Source organism: Chrysemys picta, chromosome 10, assembly GCF_011386835.1.
Source record: "Chrysemys picta bellii isolate R12L10 chromosome 10, ASM1138683v2, whole genome shotgun sequence".
Lineage (NCBI taxonomy): Eukaryota > Metazoa > Chordata > Testudines > Emydidae > Chrysemys > Chrysemys picta.
In genome coordinates this window covers 53,126,055-53,146,746 of record NC_088800.1, presented here as the reverse complement: position 1 = coordinate 53,146,746, position 20,692 = coordinate 53,126,055, and the positions used below count along the sequence as shown (strand labels likewise).

Sequence of the window (20,692 nt, the reverse complement as noted above, 5' to 3'; positions counted from 1 at the left end):
CATCCCACCCTACCCAGTGCGCCTTAGTTTCCCCATCTGTAAAGCGGGAATAATAATACTTACCTTCCTTTGAGTAAAGCACATTGAGACTGACAGATGAAAAGTGCTGCATAAGAGCTGTGTGGCATTATTATTTTCCAAGCATGTCTTTAGTACTTCTAACAGGGTGACTGTCTACTTTAAGGGTAATAGGGACTAGGGCCCAGATCCTCAAAGGTATTTTGGCTCCTACCATTCATTGAAATCAATGAATGTTAGGAACCTAAAGCCTTTTGTGGATCTAGCCCTGTTCCATGGTGTGTCCCCTAATGTTCCTGGGACTTTCTGAGTGGATGAAAGCTTAGGGAAGGGCAGGTACAGTTGGGAGAGAAGAAGTTGGTCCTGGGGGAATAATTAATGCTTGGCAAGAACCATACTGTTTCTTTAAAGGCCTGGGGTCAGAAGACTTGTAGTGCAGGATGGGGCAAAGATCCTCTCTCTCCCAGCTAACTGGGAGAAAGGTAGTATATAGTCTGCCTCCTCTCTCATAACTGAAGACTCCAACAGGGGAAGGAACATTGCTTGTTCACCTCTCCCAGCCTAGCAAGTGAAAGGATTAAGTACAAAGGGGCCAATTAGGAGAAGCTGCTTTAAGGCTGCAGCTGGCCTGAATCAGCACAGTACCAGCAAGGAGGAACTATAGTGGCTTTTGTGATGTGATCCCTTGACCGTGAGGACTTGGCTTAAGTATTGGTGATTCTGTCCAGGTGAGAGCTCTATTTTTAGAGAACACACAAGTAATAATAGTTTTCAAACATACTTAACAGTAAAGGAAGCATAATTTTACCATCAAAGGAAACTATTTATTCAGATTTAGGGTGTGGCTTAGTGATACAGAGACAGGGCCAGCTCTAGGCACCAGTAAAACAAGCTGGTGCTTGGGGCGGCACATTTTTAGGGGCGGCATGGCCGGCGCCAGAATGCCGCCCCTAAAAATGTGCTCTGGCTGCCCTAGCTCATCTCCGCTGCTGCCGCACGCGCGCCATGGCACGCGAAACAGCTGATTCGCGCGCCGCTGCTCCCCCTCCCTCCCAGGCTCTCAAACCTGGGAGGGAGGGGGAGATCCCAAGCGGCCACTGCGCACGAAACAGCTGATTCGCGCGCCGCTGCTCCCCCTCCCTCCCAGGCTCTCAAACCTGGGAGGGAGGGGGAGATCCCAAGCGGCCACGGCGCGAGAAACAGCTGATTTGTGCGCCGCTGCTCCCCCTCCCTCCCAGGTTTGGGAACCTGAGAGGGAGCGGGAGACTCCAAGTGGCCGCGGCGCGCACGCCACTTCTCCCCCTCCCTCCTAGGCTTGAGAGCCTTGGGGGAGGAGGCAGGGCTGGGGATTTGGGTAAGGGGCGGAGTTGAGGAGGGGCCGGGGGTGGGGTAAGAAAAAACGGGGGGGGGGGGGGCGGCCAAAATTGTTTTTGCTTAGGGCGGCAAAAATTCTAGAGCCGGCCCTGTACAGAGATAATCTTGTGAGTAGCACAGGTGAGGGAACTTTCAACTTGGGCATTAATCACACTCATAAGAGGTAACGTGGTCTAGGAGATAGGGCACTGGACTGGGACTTGGGTAACCTGGTTTCTATTCCTGGTTCTGTCTCCGAAAAGCTGTGTGATCTTGGGTAAATTACTTTCTTTCTCTGTGTCTGTTTTCCTTCCCACCCTTTGTCTTTCATGTCTATTTAGACCGTAAGCTCGTTAAAGCAGGGACTGTCTCAGTCAGGGCTTCTAGGTGCTATTGAAACAAATGACTAATAACAGTATGACTGAAAAGATCTTTTTGTACCATGGTGCCATGTATTAATTTCATAGTAAGGCAGTCCAAGGTCTCTTTCACACACAAACATTCTCTAAATTCTTTGTTTCTGTGCATCTGGAGCAAGCATCTTACTGAAGTGTTCTCTGGAGTTTGACCATGGTCCTTAATTTACATAAAGTAGAGCTGATTGCAGTACCCCTTATATTTAATACAAAACTGCAGCCTACCGAGATTGCATGTCACAGCTTGCAATGCTCCATCTTGATCTGAACCGTGTCTGCTCACAACAAGAGACACTATTGCACCTGAGACCTGTAATCTTGATGTGGTATGTTCTTGTATTGAAGAGGGCAGCGGCAGATTGTGTTATACAATCAGTGGGGGCACTTTGGCCACCCCTAATGTGCATTTCAGTAAGATTAGAGCAAACTGGTACAGTGCAGGGGGAGGAAAAATAATCTCACCAGGCAGTCAGGATTTGCCAGCACAAAGAGTTACTGGAGATGATATGCACTGTGGTATAAAAGGCAAAGTGAAAGCTTGTGCCTGCCTGCCTGATGTGGGGGTGTTGATTCTTCCATTTGCTGTAAAGTATGGTTTCTACTTGTACATTCTAGATATTGCACTGGGCGATGCAGTCACTAGGATTTGCACATACCCAGTACCTCTCAAGCTTTGCAATACTTGCCTAGTTTTGTCCCCATTGATATCAATGAGACTTTTGCCATTAACCTCGCCGGGCATGGGTTTGTAGCCAATATTTTATCTAGCTCTTATTATTGAAGCCCATTAATGTGCTAAATCACCAAAGGGAGAGTTTATCTCATACCCTTTGGCTGTAGAGGGGGAGGGATAGCTCAGTGGTTTGCGCATTGGCCTGCTAAACCCAGGGTTGTGAGTTCAATTCTTGAGGGGGCCACTTAGGGATCTGGGGCAAAATCAGTACTTGGTCCTGCTGGTGAAGGCAGGGGGCTGGACTCGATGACCTTTCAAGGTCCCTTCCAGTTCTAGGAGATAGGATATCTCCATTAGAGTACTTGACGCTCCACTGACGACATGACTCAGCAGGATATTCCTCAACACCATAGCCAACTATGAGATAAAGAAGTAAAATGACTTATGCCCTCATGAAACTTCTGTATAAATGTGCTGGCCCTTCCTTTCATTTCTTTGTTTTGTATGGCAGTCCGATTGTGATGAAGATGGGGAGCTGTTCATCTTCCAGCGAGATCTACCCAATCTGATTCCTGACTTGTCGGAAGAACTGACAGATCTTTCTCCAGGAGACCCAGACATGCAGGTTACTGACTGTACTACTGCTGCCATATTTTCTGTGGTTGTTGGCAGTACAGCTGCTTAATATTACAGTACAGATTTAGGTTGCACTGTGTGATATAAGTGCCTGGGCCCTTTTTCTCATCTTGGGTCTGCGTCTCTCTCTCTCTCTCTCTATTCCTCATCTATTTTTGTAGTCTCACTTTGTTTCTCTATTCTTGGGATCTGGGCCCTTTTCTTTGCCCCACCTTCTTGCAGTTCCTCTGGTTATCTCCTTACTCTCTGCCCACTGTCTGTTGGGAGGGTGGGTCCTTTCTTTAGCTGCTTGTAGTGTGGATCATCACTCTCCCTCCCAAAGGACCTGGCTCTCTTTCTTCCCCTCACTGGCCTGGTCCCGCTCTCTCCCAAGGAGCCCTTTAGTATCCCCAAAATCAAATGAGCCTGGTTTTGAATGAGTTACTGCTCGATGCTGATGCTGGCAGTAGTAGCTGACAGGTGGAGATGAAGGCAGCAGAGTACTTGTCAGGAATTGTGATGTATGCATTGCAGGAGACACTGATTTGTTAAGTAGAACACTGAGTCTATGAACCTTTCTACAATAGATAATTGTTCCACAGCCACTGACCAGCTCCTACCCATAGGATGATCTGTGAAGCCATATATCATCCAAGCATTAACAGTAAGGCTATGCAGCAGGTTAACTTGCAAGCCTTTCACTGTGTAAAATATCTCCAATCACCATACTCCATACATAGAAACTAGAGAGGAAATAGTTAGGGTGGGTATATCAAGAAGTAATTGTATGATGTTAAAGTCTGGGCATAGAACTGTTCACAGATAAAGGGATTACTTTGCACCTGGAGTGATGAAACTGGCTGATTATAGAAAGCTATCTGGGGAGCAGGCCAGCGCCGGTATTTTGGCCTTGGGACACCAGCTTCTTGTATCACCTTTCTTATTGATCTGGGATCTGTATGTAAGCAATAACCCAGGATAACAAGGCACAGGGCTAAATGGGGTTCAGGTGCATCCAGCACTTCCTAAAGTTACTGTTTTTACAAAATGAATCTCATTCTGTTTTGTAACAAATCTCAGGGGTGAGACCTGACCCAGGCAGTTACTAGATGCCCACTCAATTTGAACCTCCATCAGCCAATCAGTTCTACTTGGTTTATTGTATGTCTCTTTATTGCTTTGGTGAGGGGAATGATTGTCTCTTCTGAGGTGCATTTTCTGTATCTGTAGCAAATATTAGAATCTGTGGGACACTCCAGAGAGACCTGCAATGGAGACCTAGAAAGTTCAAATCTTCAGAAAGAAATGGATGTTACCCAACCTGTGGGAAGAGAAAATGTACCATTGGTAAGAGATCAGACACATGCTTTTGCTAACCTGACTGAAGAAACTTCAAGCCAACAGAGAGCAGTCCTTGCAGATCCTGCAGATCAAACTCTCAGAGGGAAAGAACTGGGCAATGAAAAAGACAGGGAAACAGAAGGCTTTTGGACTAATAAAGTAGTGTCTATGAAAGGGCCATATTTTGTAGACGCAAACAACAGTGAAGATAGACGAAAGATGATAGAAACAAAAATACTCTCTAAGGTGACCTTAGAGGCACCGTCTGGATATGGAGGCAATTCAGAGCTAAAAACAAAATTACCATTGGAGACTATCAGTGACAATTTAGACCGAATCACTAAAGCAGAAAATGAGCAAGGAGCCACTTCAGCTGAACACCCTCGAGGGCTGATGCTCTTTTCATTGCAGGTAGGTGGGGCAAATGGATAGTTTTCTGCAGTGATTGCTTAGGTGTCTAGCATGGTGGACAACACGTTAGATGCGGAATGTTCATTGACAATAAGAGGACATGAATGTCCAATTCTGCACACACCATTTCATTATGAATTTATATTGCAGTAGCACCTAGGACCTCCAGTCATGGCCAGGGCCCCATTGTACTAGATGTTGTACAAACTCAGAACAAAAAAGCAGGTTCTGCCCTAAAGAGTTTACAGTCCAAGTAAGCCATGTTGGAAGTTAATCTCATTGATCAGAACAGGCACATCCAAGGACACCGAGCACAGAATCTCTGATGTGGATGCAATGTGTGGTGAACTTTCTAGCTGTCTGGTTGCAGAAAGTTCTGACATTGTAAAGAGAGGTATGTTTGTCATGGCCAGACAGTAGCATCAAGAGTGTTGAGAACTTCCCCATTTTTTTTACTGCGGTACCAGTTTTTGAAGCTCAATTAGTGGGGTCAGTGACCTGCTGCTGTCATGGAATTGCAGATGAAATATGATTGTCCGAGAGGAATTTTAATGTCAGTGGAACAGAAACTTCTTGTTTGGTGACTGCGAGAGAAATCAGACTGGGAGACGTGATCTTGGCTGCTGCTCTTCTGGTCTACCAGCTCCCCAGGATCAGTGTTGCACTCATGAGACAGCCACCTGTATGCTACAATAGAAAATTAACAGTTCTTTATTTCATAAATTAAAATACATTGCCTGGTGGCTAACTACCATGAGAACCTTTGGATTTCTGTTCAGAGCCTTCAGTGGGGTCAAAGTACAGATTCCCCAACACGCCACAAACTTTACAGGACAAATTTAAAAAAATCAGTATCGAAACCGCACTCTCAAAACATAACCGTAACTGCATATGCACAGTATACACTAACTTGCCTTTTTGTGCACTGAGCTGCCTAGCTGGAGCCAGCAATTCCCTGCTTAGACCTTATCCAAACATTTTTGGGCTTAATTCTGATCTTAGCCATACCAGTGGCTCTCAGGAGTAGCTCCATTCAAGTCAATGGACCTAATTCTCCGTTCAGTATCCATTTTACACCAGTACAACCCATTGATGTCAGTAGAGTTACTTTTGATTTGCACCAGCGTAAGTGAAAGGAGAGTCAGGCTCAGTGGATTTTACCTTGGTGTAAGAGAGCAGAATCAGGCCCTTGTATACACAACTAATGCATAGGGCTGGCTCCAGGCACCAGCGCAGCAAGCAGGTGCTCAGGGCAGCCAATGGAAAGGGGCGGCACATCCCGCTCTTCGGCGGCAGGTCCTTCCCTCCAAGAGGGACCGAGGGGCCTACCGCCGAATTGTCGCCGAAGAATGAAGCGGTGGCAATAGAAGTGCCGATCGCGGCTTTTTTTTTTTTTTTCCCCCCCGCCCCTGCTGCTTGGGGTGACAAAAGCGTTGGAGCCAGCCCTGCTTATGCACATGTGTAATAGGGTGGTTTGCGTGTTAAGTGGTAGAAGCCTGGGATCAGCTGACCCTAGTTACTAAGGAGGCACACCTAAGCAGAGATCAACTGATTCCTCTGTAAACAGCAGCAGGAAGCTTGGAGATGGGGAAGTTGAGTGGAGTACAGAGGCTGCTGTGACTGTGAGCAAGTAGGCTCCACCAGAGAAATGTGAGACTACAGGTATGAAAGGCCTGGGGGTGACCTGATAAGAGGGTAAACGGATGGACTTGAGAACTTCTCTTCTGAGTATTTAATTTAATAAATGAGAACCTGAGAAAGGCAAAAGGATTTGTGAGTTATTGAAGAAGGCCCTGGAGGGGAAAATTGAGGAAGGGCCATCCTGTTGCAGAGCTATCCCTGGCCACAAGGAGGTGTGCAGGAGGTGACTGTCTGTTTACAACCTGGTTTTGAAAACAAGTCCCTATTTAATCGCCAGCTCCTAAAAGGTAGTTAAGTTCGTGCCTCACTTTAATCATGAGAAGCCCCATTGAAGTCAATGGAACTACTCATGCTTAAAATTAAATCTGTGCTTTGGTTTGGGGCCATAGTAACTCACTTAAAGAGGCATATCTAATAGACTGACTTTTTCACAAGTCATCTCTTTTATTATCAGTCAAATCCTGCAAACCCTTAGCTCCTTTGCTGCCGGGCCTTATAGGACACCCTATAGTAGTCTTTGCTCATGTGAGTAAGGATGAGCGGGAATTGACCTGACAATATAATTATGTACATGATAGATCAGTGTTTATATTTATTTAGCATTATCATTTAAAAAGAAGCTGGTAGCCAATTACACCATAATTACAGCAAATATGTAAATTCAGAGCTTTCACTGAGATCCTTTGGTAAAACTGTATCAGTGCTGAGATCTAACACAGTTCTCATTATAATAACCTCCATTGTCTGTCTGTCACTCCCTCTTGAGAGATGCTCCTCACTCTTTCCAGAGCAAGAATGCTCAGTAGGAGCTGCTGAGCCATGACTAGCTTCATATCACTGACAAAAGTTTCAGTTTGTAGCCATCATCAGACTTTTGTCCTTAACCAGACTTTTAGCAGCAACCTGCAATATTAGAATGAAGCTAATTAGTATGTGTGTTGTAATTGCAATGCAGTTACAATGTAACTGAAAGCCAACTTCCTTTTCAAAATGACATCAATATTTTTAAATAGTCATTGTCCTGATGCTATTATTTTTATGGGCTGGACAGATATGTTTTTACTAAAAAATGAAATTTGAAAATGTTTCAGTGGAGGAGAAAAATCAGTATGCAAGTTCTTTCTTGTTAAGTGCCTGATCCTGTTACTCATACAAAATAAGATTTAAATTAGTTGTTACCACTCCAGAAAGAGATCTTGGCGTCATTGTGGATAGTTCTCTGAAAACATCTACACAGTGTGCAGGCTGTCAAAAAAGCTAACAGAATGTTAGGAACCATTAGGAAAGGGTAGATAAAATGACAGAAAATATCCTAATGTAACTATATAAATCCATGGTATGCCCACACCTTGAATACTGCATGCAGTTCTGGTCAGCCCATCTAAAAAAAGACGATTAGTATTAGAAAAGGTACAGAGAAGGGCAATAAAAATGATAGGGGTAAGGAACAGCTTCCATATGAGGAGAGATTAAAAAGACTGGGCCTTTTTAGCTTGGAAAAGAGATGCTGAAAAGGGTCGGATAGTGGTCTATAAAATCATGAATGATATGGAGAAAGTGAATAAGGAAGTGTAATTTATCCCTTCACATTACACAAGACCTAGGGGTCACCTAATTAAATTAATAGGCAGCAGGTTTAAAACAAACAAAGGAAGTACAGTACATCATACAACACACAGTCAACCTGTGGAATTCGTTGTCAGGGGATGTTGTGAAGGCCAAAACTATAACAGAATTCAAAACAGAATTAGATAAGTTCATGAAGGATAGGTCTATCAATGGCTATTAGCCAAGATGGTAAGGTATATAACCCCATGCTCTGGGTGTCCCTAGCCTCTGATTGTCAGAAGCTGGGACTGGATAACGGGGGATGGATCACTCAATGATTGCCTGTTCTGTTCATTCCCTCTGAAGCACCTGGCATTGGCCACTGTCGGAAGACAGGATACTGGGCTAGATGGACCATTGGTCTGACACAGAATGGGCATTAGTATGTTCTTATGCCATAAATGAGTAACTGTATAAGGACTAAATTTTCAAAAATAGTTACCTAAGTTGGGTCTCCAAAATACTGACCTGGTTTTATAATTAGGGAGTAGTCAGCTGTTGGCTTCTTTTATATATTCGTTTTTAATACAATTTAGTCTAGGATCCTGCAATTCATTATGCTCAAGTGGCACACATTGATATCAATAGGATGGATGCAGTGGTGTACCCATGTAGATCGTAATGAAGGATCCAGGCCTAGTGTCTTTACTTTAGGCAGGTATATTTTTAATTAATGTTGTGCCTTAAGTCACAGTCAGGACAGACGCTTTCTGCATGAAAAGCTCTCTGTAAATGACAAGTTATATAATAAAGCGAGCATTGTGGGCAGGTTGGGTATTTTGGTATTTGCATTTTTAAGCCCAGGGAAGGCTTTGAGAGGAGTCGGTAAATTCTGACATTTCCTGATATTTAGCCACCAGATGGTGTTTCTCCTCAGTATATAAAGTAAAGAGCTGTGAATGTTGAACTTCAGTGAACCACTGATATCCCATGAATTCCAGCGCAGACCCGGGATGGCTGTTTGCATGCTGGGAAACAACTTACTGTCTAGCAGCCCAGGAAAACACAAACCTGGTTTGAAGAAGGGGTATGTAAATATTTCGGCCCAGATCCTCAAAGGTGTTTAGCACCTTTGGGCTTCAGTGTTTGCTTGCCAAGCTGCAGGTTTCTACTTACAACTTCTGGGTGCATTGGTTGACCAGCACATTTGATCTAAGGTTGCAGTTGAAAACTCTCTCTTCTCACTGAAAAGGAGAGGAAGAGGATGGTGGCCTGCCTGGCCTGCTGCTTTGCTAACTTCCTCCTCTGGCTCCAAGTAGCTAGCTCCTCTCCAACCTGAACTGTGGGAAGAGTGCACATAGCTAATTATATTTGGTGATGAATAATTTGAGGTCATCCCACTTTCTTATTGGACAGCCAATTCTGAGACCCAGCTTGCTGCTGGCTGTGACGTAGAAATAATGTTTCTAGGTCAGGAACCCATCTGCCTTTAAGTAACGTAAAACAGGGAGAAAACCAAGGGAGGGGGCTACATGCCTCATCCTGAAAGTTGCTGAGGATCCACAGCTCCCTTTGAAATCAATGGAAGTTACAAGTGCTCAGCACCTCTTAGGATCAGGCTCTGTATCCTTTCTCTTGGAAGAAAAGATGGCCTGATCCACCTGACTGTCTCTCCGCTGTCATGATTTTTTCCTAGTCTATTTTTATAGGGGTCAGTGATCCTGAAAGGAGGAGCCCCCTGCAGAAGTGGGTGTGGGAAGTGGGATAGATGCATTATCTAATAGGAAACATGGTGTTAACATTTCACTGAGACTTGGGCTGGATCTGGTGTTGCTGATGGACATGAGAGGGGAGGAGGGACCAGGTGTTAGGAAGGGACTCCAGCATGTGATTAGCTGTTGGAACCGAGTTATAGGTTGGGGGACAGTAAGCAGAGGGGGATGTCATGTGGATATTAGAGGGATGGGTCTTGTATTTCTGACCTGAGGAGGTGCTGATTCAGTCCATATTACTGCATCCATCCCAGACTCAGCAGCTTCTTCAGATAGTGCAGGAAGCTCCTCCACTCTTATGTTGAGCATCAGTCTCTCCAGCTAGGCTCTCTTAGCACTTAGGCTGCACTTGGTCACATCAGATCTGTTCAGTCATCACAGTGGAATGCAGACAATGGGAGGCACCAGGCAGTAGCTTCCCTCTTCTAGATAGCCATATCCAGTTTTGTAGGTCCATCCTGAAGAACCCATGTGTCCAGTGGAGTACAGGGTCTTCTTCTGGGGAATGACAGGAACATGACACTGGTGGAGTTCAGGAAGGCAGGTGTCCATATGCTGTTCATGCATTCAGGTACTTCTGCATGGTGAAGGTACTCAGGAGAACTTATCCCATAGAGTATAGGCCTTTGTGATTTTTATCTTTGTAATAACCTCTTGGGGATGAATTTTCCCTCACCATTGGTTTTATTCTTTCAGGATATCGAGAAGTGGGATCTAGACAAGATTCTTGAGGACCTGGAGGAGCAGAAAGACAGTAGAACTCACTCAGAGGAGCCTGCTCTTCCTTCAAAGGATCATAGTAACATTACAAAACCAATGTTAACTAGCTGAAACTGTGTAAAAACAATCCACTCAGAGTAGGGCACACCAGAACTGACATCTCTTCTCGCCTATGTCATTCTCTCTAACTTCTCCTTGCCTGTCTACATTGATGGTGCCTTGAACATCTATCCCTCTGCTTAACTTCTCTTGCACTTAAGAATTTTTATTTGTAACCTAAACTTTCCTTTACTGTGAGACCATTGCTTCTTAGCCGGCCATGTTCTGAGAATGAACAATTCCTTCCTTATTCGGTGTCAAAGGTACTGGGCCAGATGCAGCCCTGGTCTAAGCCTATTGATTGAAACAGAAACACACCAAGGCTGAATTTGTCCCACTGAGCCTATGGACTGGGGTCATGTCTCTGCTAACTTCTGCCCATCCCACGTGGGGCCATATTGCCTAGGAGTTGTGGTTATATCCTTTCAGGCAGCTGGACAGTGTGCAACACATTTCCTGGGGCACCTGCTGCTTTTTAAAGGAGAAGTAGTGTATCAATTATGACTTGCTCCTTCTTGCCCACTCCAGAACTACAGGATGGAGGTCTCTAGGAGCAACTGTGCAGTGTCATCCTTCAGCTTCCCACTTCCCCTGCAGTGCAACTTCAGCAGATCTGGGTAGATTTTAGCCTTTGGAAAGGAGTAGCATGAGCACCCAGCTAGCACCTTCTGTTCCCCATACATTAGCTGCCTAGGGAGATGGGAATTCCCTCTTGGGGCTATGGCATCCTGGAAGACATGGAAAACAGGCCCTCTTACTTAATACCCAGGCCCAAATTGGATCAGGTTTCTAAACTCTGAGAAGGTACCAGGCCCTATGCTTGGGGAGTAAAGGTGGGTAGTAGGCCCATGGGATACAGCTAAATACAATCAATTGGTAAGTGCCATTTAAACACTTAGTGTCACTGGAAATTGGAGTAGTTCTTCGAGTGATGTCCCTATGGGTATTCCACTTTAGGTGTTTGTGCACCCCTGTGCTTGCAATCAGAGATTTATTGTAGCAGTGTCCGGTTGGGTCACAAATACACGGTCCCCGTCTTGCACTGCTTCAGGTGATTAACTGGCGCTGTGCGACCAGCCCTCCCTCAGTTCCTTCTCTACTGCGATTGGCTCGAGTTGGAGCAACTAGCAGCACCTCTCAGCTTTCTGAGAAGCATAGTTTCCCCTAGCTTTTAGGTTTTCTTCTAGTTAGATTAGTTATCTTTATTATTTTATCCCTGTCCTTTTGTTTTCTCAAAAGAAAAAAAAATTTCCTCATAGGACAGTAGGTTTCTGTTTTTACCACTGTAGCACAGTATTCATACCTCCCTTATGGGGAGAGTACGTTCCCTAAGGGGCATGCCTGGCTCCCCAGGGTTCAAATGCTGCCTTACCTGCAGGCTTTCTATATCTCTGTGTGTCCTGCGATATATGTGTCTCGCTGAGACAGCGAAGTGCTCTCACTGTCACAACCTCAAAGCCCACACCAAGAAGGCGAGAGATCTCCAACTTAAACTTCTCCTCATGGAGAAGTCTCTCCGTCTGGCGTCTGAGCCTGAGATACACACCCCTGGCCAGAGATCAGACTACAGCCTCTGACAAGGGCCCTTCTTCCACGGCCCAGGCTTCCGATCAACCCACCAAGGAGGCGGCAAAAAAAACGGGGTACCCCGACTCTGGAGTTGGCTAAGAAAAGGCATTCCTCTAGCGGCAAACTCTCAGGACCAACTGCATCAACCATTCCAATGGCCGAAACAACAGGACCCTCTGGCACCATTGGTACCAAGAAAACGAAAGTTGCCAAGCAGCTGAGCTTGGACACAGGCACCAAGGGGAAAATGAAACCGTAGGCTGTGGTACCGCCAGAGATGACTAAACACTCAGCACCCCCACAGCTGATGGCACTGCCAAGTACAGACATCGCACACTCCAGTCACACATCGGCACTGACTGGCAGGTTTCAGCATCTGGTACCGATTCCTACTACACCGATGGCATCCGCTTTGCAACAATTCCTACACCAAAAAGACCTCACCGTTTCCTCTATACCGGAATCTCCCATCCTTGGCACCAACAGTTCTCACAGTACCTAGTCAACCCAGCTCTCCACCTATTTCCGCTCCACAATTCTCGAGCAAGGATGAAGATGGAGATGATACTGTCATACACTCTCCACAACATTCCTCCCCTGTGGCTGTTCCCACCACGCCTGCCCCTCCGTGCAAGATCTGCCTGGCGGACCTTCAGAACCAACCCTGGTATGGGCATCCATGGATGCCGCCTGTGTCTTTCCCACCCCAATGGCCATTTTGGAGCCAATGGACAGCATATCCACCACCACAACATAGATCTGCCATCCTTCCCAGAGCTAGCACACAGCCAGTCCCCCTTATCAACAGCACAGGGACTACTTGAAACTTCAGAACAGGGGGCTGAAGAGGAAGAACAACTCCAGGCTGCTCTTGACTCTGCAGATTCAGCAGCAAGATCAATAGCGACCCCAGTGGTTATGAGGAAGGCTTCCTGGCTCCATCTGTCGGGATTCCCAAAACCAGTACAGTCGACAGTTGAAGACCTACTGTTCAAGGGATCCAAACTCTTTGCGGATGTAACAAGGGTAGCTGGGTCCCTCTAGTTTCTGCCCCTGCTGCACCCACAAACCAGCCAGAGACCTCTGCGTTGGTGCAATCACCCATGCTCTTTATTTCAGTCTACTTTCCCATCACCTTCTAGTTACAAACAACTTCAGTATCATAGCCCCAGGGACTGCTAACTCCTGCAGCCAGCAGGGAGGAGCTCCAACTCCCTGGCTTCTCCCTTTCCTTCTTTCCTGCTAGCTTTTATGTAGCCCCTGGCTAACGTGGCCGGCAGCTGTTCCTCATTCGCCACTCTGGCTTACTCAGCCAGCTCCATTTCCCCTTTCTTGATTGGAGCTGGTGTGATAGAGGCCTGGCTCAAAGTTTCTTAGTCAGCACCCTGCACACACCTCCCCCACTTATGAACTGCCAGGTTCGTCCTTCCTCATCCTCTCTGCCCCTTATCGGTAGGATTTGGCTCAGGGAGTCTCGCCCCTTCTTCTGGGTGATCCCCAGCATCCTTTTTGTGGGGTTCCTTCCTCCTCCTCCCCCCTGCAGAAAGTACACTGTGGGGGGTAGATGCCCCTATAGCTCTGCCACCACCCACAGGTCTGCACATCAGTCGCACCCCTGTGGGCGTCCCTTCACCTTTATCTCCTTTTCTTCTGGTAGGGGGTCAGGCTCCATCCCGACCTTCTCCAGGACACCCTGGGCCTCGGGTTCTCCCAAGACCCCAAGTGGAGTCCACATCTCCTCTCCTGGGAGTTGCATTGTGGGGAGCTCCAGTTGCCCCTTTTCTCCCACTAAGGGGCTTGGGCTGGCCATCTCCCACACACCTCCTCCCTCTCTTTCTACCCTATCTGGGCTTTGTTGTCTAGGGTTTCAGTGTTCGCTTCTCCAAGGACCCTGCTCCTCTTCCTGACTAGGGCTTCTCTGTCTAGGGATCTCCGTCCCCTTCTTTGGGGAACCTTTCCTTTTCCCTCCGGAGGGGAGGGCCCCAGTCCATACCCAACACAGTAGCAATTGTTTTAGGACTAGGGTGTCCATTATCTCCTAGGGGGAACACAATCACACTCCCTCTGTGTCCCCCTACTCTGTATGCTCATTTATACTTACTCCTAACAGCTATGGCCTTTTGGAGCAACATGAAAAATAGTAGCAAGTGAAAGGTTAGTTTTCTTGATGCCAGCCTAGAACCAGCTTGTTAATTATCTTAAAAGAGAAACCTATTGGCCCAGTTGGTCCTTAACTGGTGTAAATCAACATAGCTCCATCAGCTTCCATGGAGCTATGACAACTCACACCACCAATTGCTCTGACACACTTTCTCTAAAGGCGCCTATTATAACAACGGCACATAACTGTCAGGTTACCATAACTTTAGAGTCTAGGGCGAATATATCCCCTCCACACTAACCAGGAGGTGGTAGGTGCCACTCCTGCTGATAATATTTCTGTTACCTGAGGTTTTTACATTTAGCTGGGAATTTTAACTGGAATATTTTGTTAGCAGTGTTTCCCAAATGGTGGGTTGCAGGCCTACAGGTGGGGGGAGGCAGGGATTGGAAAACAAGCTCACCCCACGCTCCCCGCTTAGCAGCGGCTCCTGTCCTGCAGGGCTGGGCATGGTTCCCTGCTCTGGGCGTTGTGACCTGGCACACAGTGCTGCTTAGGGGCATTTTAAAAAATTTTTAAAGTGTCAGAAACAATTAAAAAACAAAACCCTCCCCATTCCAAACTTTAAGGTGTCTGATTTTTTATTTTTATTTTTTTGAAAGATTGATTGAATCATTCTTGTGGGCCCTTAAGTTTCTGTACTGTCCAGCACCATTTGCAAGGGGGCAGATTTGCAAAGGTATTTAGGTGTTTAAAGATGCAGATAATCTCCCTAGGTGTCTAACAAGTGCCTAAGTGTGAGTTAGGCACCTGTGTGAGTTAGGCGCCTAACTTCTATTGAAAGCAAATAAGAATTAGGCATCCGTCTCAGGTAGGTGCTTAGTGGGATTGAGAAAAGCACCTATCTGCTTCTTTATATGCCTAAGTACCTTTGTAGATCTGGCCTAAGGTCTGCAAATGAACCATAAACTATTGTTCCTCCAAAAGGAACTTAGAAAAGGTACTTCTTATGCCATTGCAAAGCTAAAGCTTAGTAGGAAAGAAAATGGAGGCTCTGGTTACGTTAAATTGATATCCTTCTCAGGGTGAGGAGGAGGAAAAAGCATTTTGCCTGAATAACTGAACTAAAAATATGGGAAGAGGATAACTGTATAGGTCTATAATTTAAGATGTGACCCTTATCTGCATTGTTCATGACCTCAAACATGATTGTTCTGTAAGTGCTAGCATCCACCTGCTTTAATACATACAGTGCTCTCTTGCTGTAAATAGAATCAGCAGAAATCTCAAGGTTAAGCATTTGGGGGACCCACTTGTCTGTTTCCACCCTCTCCAGACCTCTCAACCTAATGGTTTGTGCATTGATTAGACTTTGAGTTGTAGTTTTCATTGTGTCATTGCCCTTCACAGATGAAGAGAGCAGTTCAGACAAATTCAGTTTCTTCTGTTGCAGTTCCACTTGCATCTCAGGATCATTCCCTTTCTGTTCTTCATCATTAAACCTAAATCCAAAGAGAGGAGTCGCAGGGCTAGGCCACTGCACTTTGAAACCCAGGGCTGAAATCTCTGTTTGAAGATTCTGCAGTGAAGTTGTTATTTACATCACTTGGAAATAGCTGTGGAGGTGCCCTCCTGGGATTGCTAATGCAGAATCATTGAGTATGTCTAAACTGCATTGTAAACCCAGGTTTGTGGGACTAGGTGTTTCCAAGCCCATGCTTGAGCGTCCACACTGCATCGTAAAGCTGGGTTTACAATTGCTGGACCCGGTTCTCAGGCTTAGTGTGTAGTGTAGATATACCCTAAGTGTTTGTTTTAGTAGGTTACATTAGTACCCAATCATGGCAACAAAAAACAGCACACTTCCATCTGCCACTGGGCCAGAAGATTGCTCCACATACTGTCAGTCTCAGACCCATCTTGGTGATCTATGTATTTGTGACATTCAGGGTTGATTATTGCAACTTACTAATACAGATGGAGCTGGTAGTGCCACTGTAGTTAATGTTGCCTGATGTTTTCTTTTAAAAGACCCTGTTTTCAGTTATTTATAATTTTGTCAGACTTTAAGCATTTGGGCTGAAATTTCCCATGCTGGGTGTTTGCCTCAGGCTAAATTTCTTTTTTCTTTTTTTTCTTAAATTTCATCAAAAAGGGTTAAGCTGCTGCCAAGAACGAGATTAGGGAAAATATGTTTTGTTTGTGTTTAAAAAAAATTTCTTGCAGTTGTTTTGTTGAGAAGCACTGGAACTTCCATGCTTTGGAGCAAGGACTTGAAATTTGGAGGGAGGGTCGCTCTGGTGTTAGAGATGTCTTTTGCTGTCCCAGAGAACATCAGCCAAATTTGACTAAGCCTTTGAAAAATTTCAATTTGCATATGCTCAGTAGAGACTTGTTAGAGTTTGGCCGCTAAATTCTCTGAAGATTCCAACTTTGCTAGGTATGCTCCATTTCCTCACCACTCCTGCATACTGCGCATGCACCATCCCCACAGTGTGACTGAGCATGCCGTAACCCCTGACTTCATGTGCTTAATAGAACTTTCCCTGCAATTGCTGAATGAGGCAGGGGTCCTGTAAAAAAAGTAACGTGATCATGTCACTAAAGGCTGTCTCATAAGGCATATGCACAATGGGGCTGAATTAAAATTGCATAGTCAGTCATAATTTTGGAATTTTTCAACGTTTGAGTGCTTGACTTTGCAACCTTAGTGTTCTTTTAATGTAGGATTTTGTGTAAAATCTTATATATTTGAAGAATGGCATGTTAGGTTTCTGTGCTCCACTCTCTGAAACAAGCAGGGTGGGTCCCTAACTGTGGGTATGTTATTCCTTACAGGGAATATTTTCAGGGAGTCAAGTAAATACCATCAGTTCTCCTCTCCCCAATTTTACCTTCTCCCTGTCCTGTCTCCCTGCTGTTTACCTCTCTAAGTCTTTTTCAATTAATATTGTAACAGTCCATCCTGCCTTTCCTACTGGGTGCCATAGCCCAAATTCCAAGTGGAAGGGTAAATGGGTGTAAGTTACATTTCTTTACACTGACCTAAGGGACTGTAGGTCAGTGTAAGTGGCTTGACAAGGAGGCAGAAGAAGGTGTAAATTAAACTGGTTTATGTTCCTTTATATTCCCTGCTGAATCTGGTCCTATTTATCTGTCCTGTCATGCTATATCAGCACTCCAGAGGCCAGCTTCCAGGGAATGTAGTGGCACAAGCTGAGTGGTGGCAGTCAGGAGCAAAGGAAGGATAGACCATTAGAACCTTACACATAGGTTTTTTTTAAGTTTATTTAAAAATTAAACTATTGGCCTGGTTTTGAAGTGGAACCAGATTTTGACTGCAGCTACCTAGCAATACACTCCTTACCACTCCTGTGTCTGTGACACTCTGTAGAGAAAGTGATAAGGCACAAAAGGGGAAGTTGGAGGCTCTTCTTACAACAGCAAGACTGTAGTAAATAGTTCTCTGTCATCTCTGTTGATCCATAGAGGCCTTGATTGCTAGATCCCAAAGTAGACTCATGGAAAAGCTAGAAGAGTTGTGTGCCAACCAGTCCAAGGCATTGTCTCCACGCCACAGGAAGCCATTGGCCACACTTGCTCACTTTCAAGAACACCAAGGAGATCAGAAGTAGGTCCTGCTCTCTAGGAGTTAATTTTTGCACATGGGTGATTATGGTTGGGACTGTAGTAAGAATGTATGGGAATTAATGATTTCACTTGGGTGCCTTTCCATAGCCTTGTACCTTGCAGGAATTTAATAGCACAGTAGGAATGTGGCATAGTATTTTTATTTTCTTAAGGTGAGGAATTGCATGTGTTTATGGTAGTGTTGAAAAGAAAAGCTAACAAGAGTTACCCAGGCCAATCCATTGAAAAAGGTTGTGATGCATGCAGCCAATCTGTGCAACAGTGAAGGGCTCATAGAGCCTGTCACACTCAAAGGGTGGGATTGGCAAAGGACCCTAGGAGAGTTAGATACCTAACTCTCATTGAATTCAATGGGATTTAGGCATCTAACTCCATTAGGGTCCTTTGAAAATCCAAAGCGGAATGATCTGAATCTACTCACAGGTGCCCCAACTACCCCAGTGCAGCCATGTGGTAACAAGGTCCCAATCAGGTGCCCATTGAAGTCAAGATTCCCATTGACTTCCATGGGTGCTGGCTCAGGCCTTAAGTGAGCAACCCCCTTGCTGACTCAATCCACAATGACCAGCTCTAGATGGAGACACATCCAAGGCAGTGCAGGGCTTGCCAAGATGAGGAGCAAACTAAGGGTCAGTGCTCCATGTCGTAGTGTTTGACTGTCTTCAGTAAGGTGCCTTTCCATGCAGCATTCTTGGAGAGGGGGAAGGGCACAAACACAACCTCCTTTCTCTGGCTCTCTCAGAGTGTTTGTCTTTGCTTATGTCTTCCAGTAGAGCACAAAAGAGCTTGCAATCTAAAAAGAGAAATGGATGAAGTGTGGGAGAATGGGATTGAGCAGACAAGCCAAGTGATCAGGGTGATGAGTGGCCATGTTTTGATTATTCCATGGAGGGCTTGGGGTTTGTATTTTCTCTTAATGGTCTCTTGACCTCGCCATTATTAGCTGGGTGTAATTTCTTTCAGGCATCACTATAGAACGGGATCATGAGGAGGAATCTGAATGCACAGAGGCAGTGGCCTTTCAGACCCACTCCGGGAGGATGTTCTATGCATAGAGTGTGGTGTGGAAGAAATGGTAGTGAAAGAAGCAGACAAACTGGGTATCAAGGATGGCATCATTGGCAGAGCAGGGAGGACAGGGGCAAATCAATAACCGACAAAGGCAGATTATTAGGGAAGGGCAGAGTTATGGGGATATTGAAGGGGAGGACAAGAAATGTGAACATGATGCGGTGAAGATGGGGTAGCCAGTGGAGGTGTTCAAAGACAGGAATGATACGATGTGGTCTTAGTGACTGCACTTTGTGCACATGGTAGTGAGAGAGAGGACTGTCCGGGAAGCCTAAGGAGGAGGTTACAGTAATCAAACCTGTGCCTGTCTTTGAGATTGTAAGCTCTTTAGGGCAGGAACTGTCTTTTTCTATATTCTACAGTGCCAACCTCACCATCAGTGCTTGAGAAATAAATAATAGTTAACCCTGGGACAAGAGGTCCTAAGAGGTCAGAAGATTTTCTCCCTCCAGCTGGGGATAAAAATCAGAGCATCACCATCAGGTCTCTAAGCAGACAAGTGTAGGCATCTCCTCGGAGGGGATCAGAAAATTCTATTTTCTGCCCGGTCTGGTCAGGTTGATTTTATATGGCTGTCTGTGCCTCTAACTGAGCAAGGTCATTGTTTGAGTTGAAAATCAGAGATTCCTCAAAGATATGCAGTACAGTCGACTTTTTGGAAACAGACAGACTGTAAATCTTTAGCATTTCAACTCCTGTCTAGCCCAGACCTGTGTCACTACGGTGCTGTGGATGCAGATCTGAACTCTATGTCATGAGGTAATGTCATGTCTGTTGAATTCAGCAGCTCCGAAGTTTAAATCTTGGCATTTATGGTAGTGTTCTTCTACCATGTGCAGAGACAGTGAGTTGGAACCTGTGTAATAGTCAGGAGTGCAGTCCCTTTCTTGATCTATTTTCATTCCAAATGTATGTCCTGTTGGAACTCTTCTCCTAGGAAGATGAATAATATCTTGAAACGATGATTTATATTCTCAGAGAAATCGTCTTCCCGCCACCTCCCCAGAGCTGTCGAAGTATGGACATGCCAGAACTGCAGTGTACAGCAGAGCCCCCAACAGTGTACATTGATTTACGGGACGTTAAACCACACAAATCAGCATTACCGTCCGTTGAAAATCAAAGGTAACTTCTGGGGTCTGATGTTAGTGAAAAACGAGGGACCGAGGGCACGAACCTGAAGGTTGTTGCAAATCCCATGCCCGTGGTGAGCAGTACCATGAAAGGCTTTCTTTGCTGTATCACTTCTTCTTGCCCTTGGTCTGGAAAGGGTAGCCCTCTGGTGGAGTGAGTGAGCATTTGGAAGGGAAACTATAAATCCAGGATAGATGGGCAACCAAGGGATTGTTGGCTCTGCTTTTTCAGTCTCCTGTGAGACTATGAGGTGCCTAGGAGAGTTCTGGGAGATTGGCCTCTTTCCAAAGACTCCAAAAGCTCCGGCAGAGGGTCTCCTCTAAAGCTAATGAGACTGAGAAAGCTATTTGCTTCCTCCCCAAGATGCAGGGACACATAGCATGTCCACAGGGGTGAGTGGACAATATTTATCAACAACTAAGTAGAGACTTCTGTACTCTTTTCCCAGAGATGCTTAGCGATGGTTCTGGCTAGAAAATGGCTTTGAAGAAAACAGCAATCTGAAGAAACCTTGTAGATAATGAAGACAAGTAAATGTTTTAGATGCACTCACCTAACA

The 20,692-nt window shown here is 45.5% G+C and overlaps 1 protein-coding gene across 3 annotated transcripts in view; it reads left to right on the top strand.

Annotated features, from left to right (window-relative positions):
• The window catches only part of DNAAF8 (dynein axonemal assembly factor 8), a 149,273-nt gene that overhangs the window by 3,637 nt on the left and 124,944 nt on the right, over positions 1-20,692 (top strand). For 2 of the 3 annotated variants that reach the window (XM_065559812.1, XM_065559811.1), the window contains exons 3-7: positions 2,972-3,085; positions 4,306-4,827; positions 10,485-10,587; positions 17,767-17,908; positions 19,978-20,124. In XM_065559812.1, coding sequence (XP_065415884.1) covers positions 2,972-3,085; positions 4,306-4,827; positions 10,485-10,587; positions 17,767-17,908; positions 19,978-20,124 — 1,028 coding nt within the window. The remainder of the gene's footprint in view (positions 1-2,971; positions 3,086-4,305; positions 4,828-10,484; positions 10,588-17,766; positions 17,909-19,977; positions 20,125-20,692) is intronic. The other variant, XM_042854127.2, reaches the window with a different exon arrangement.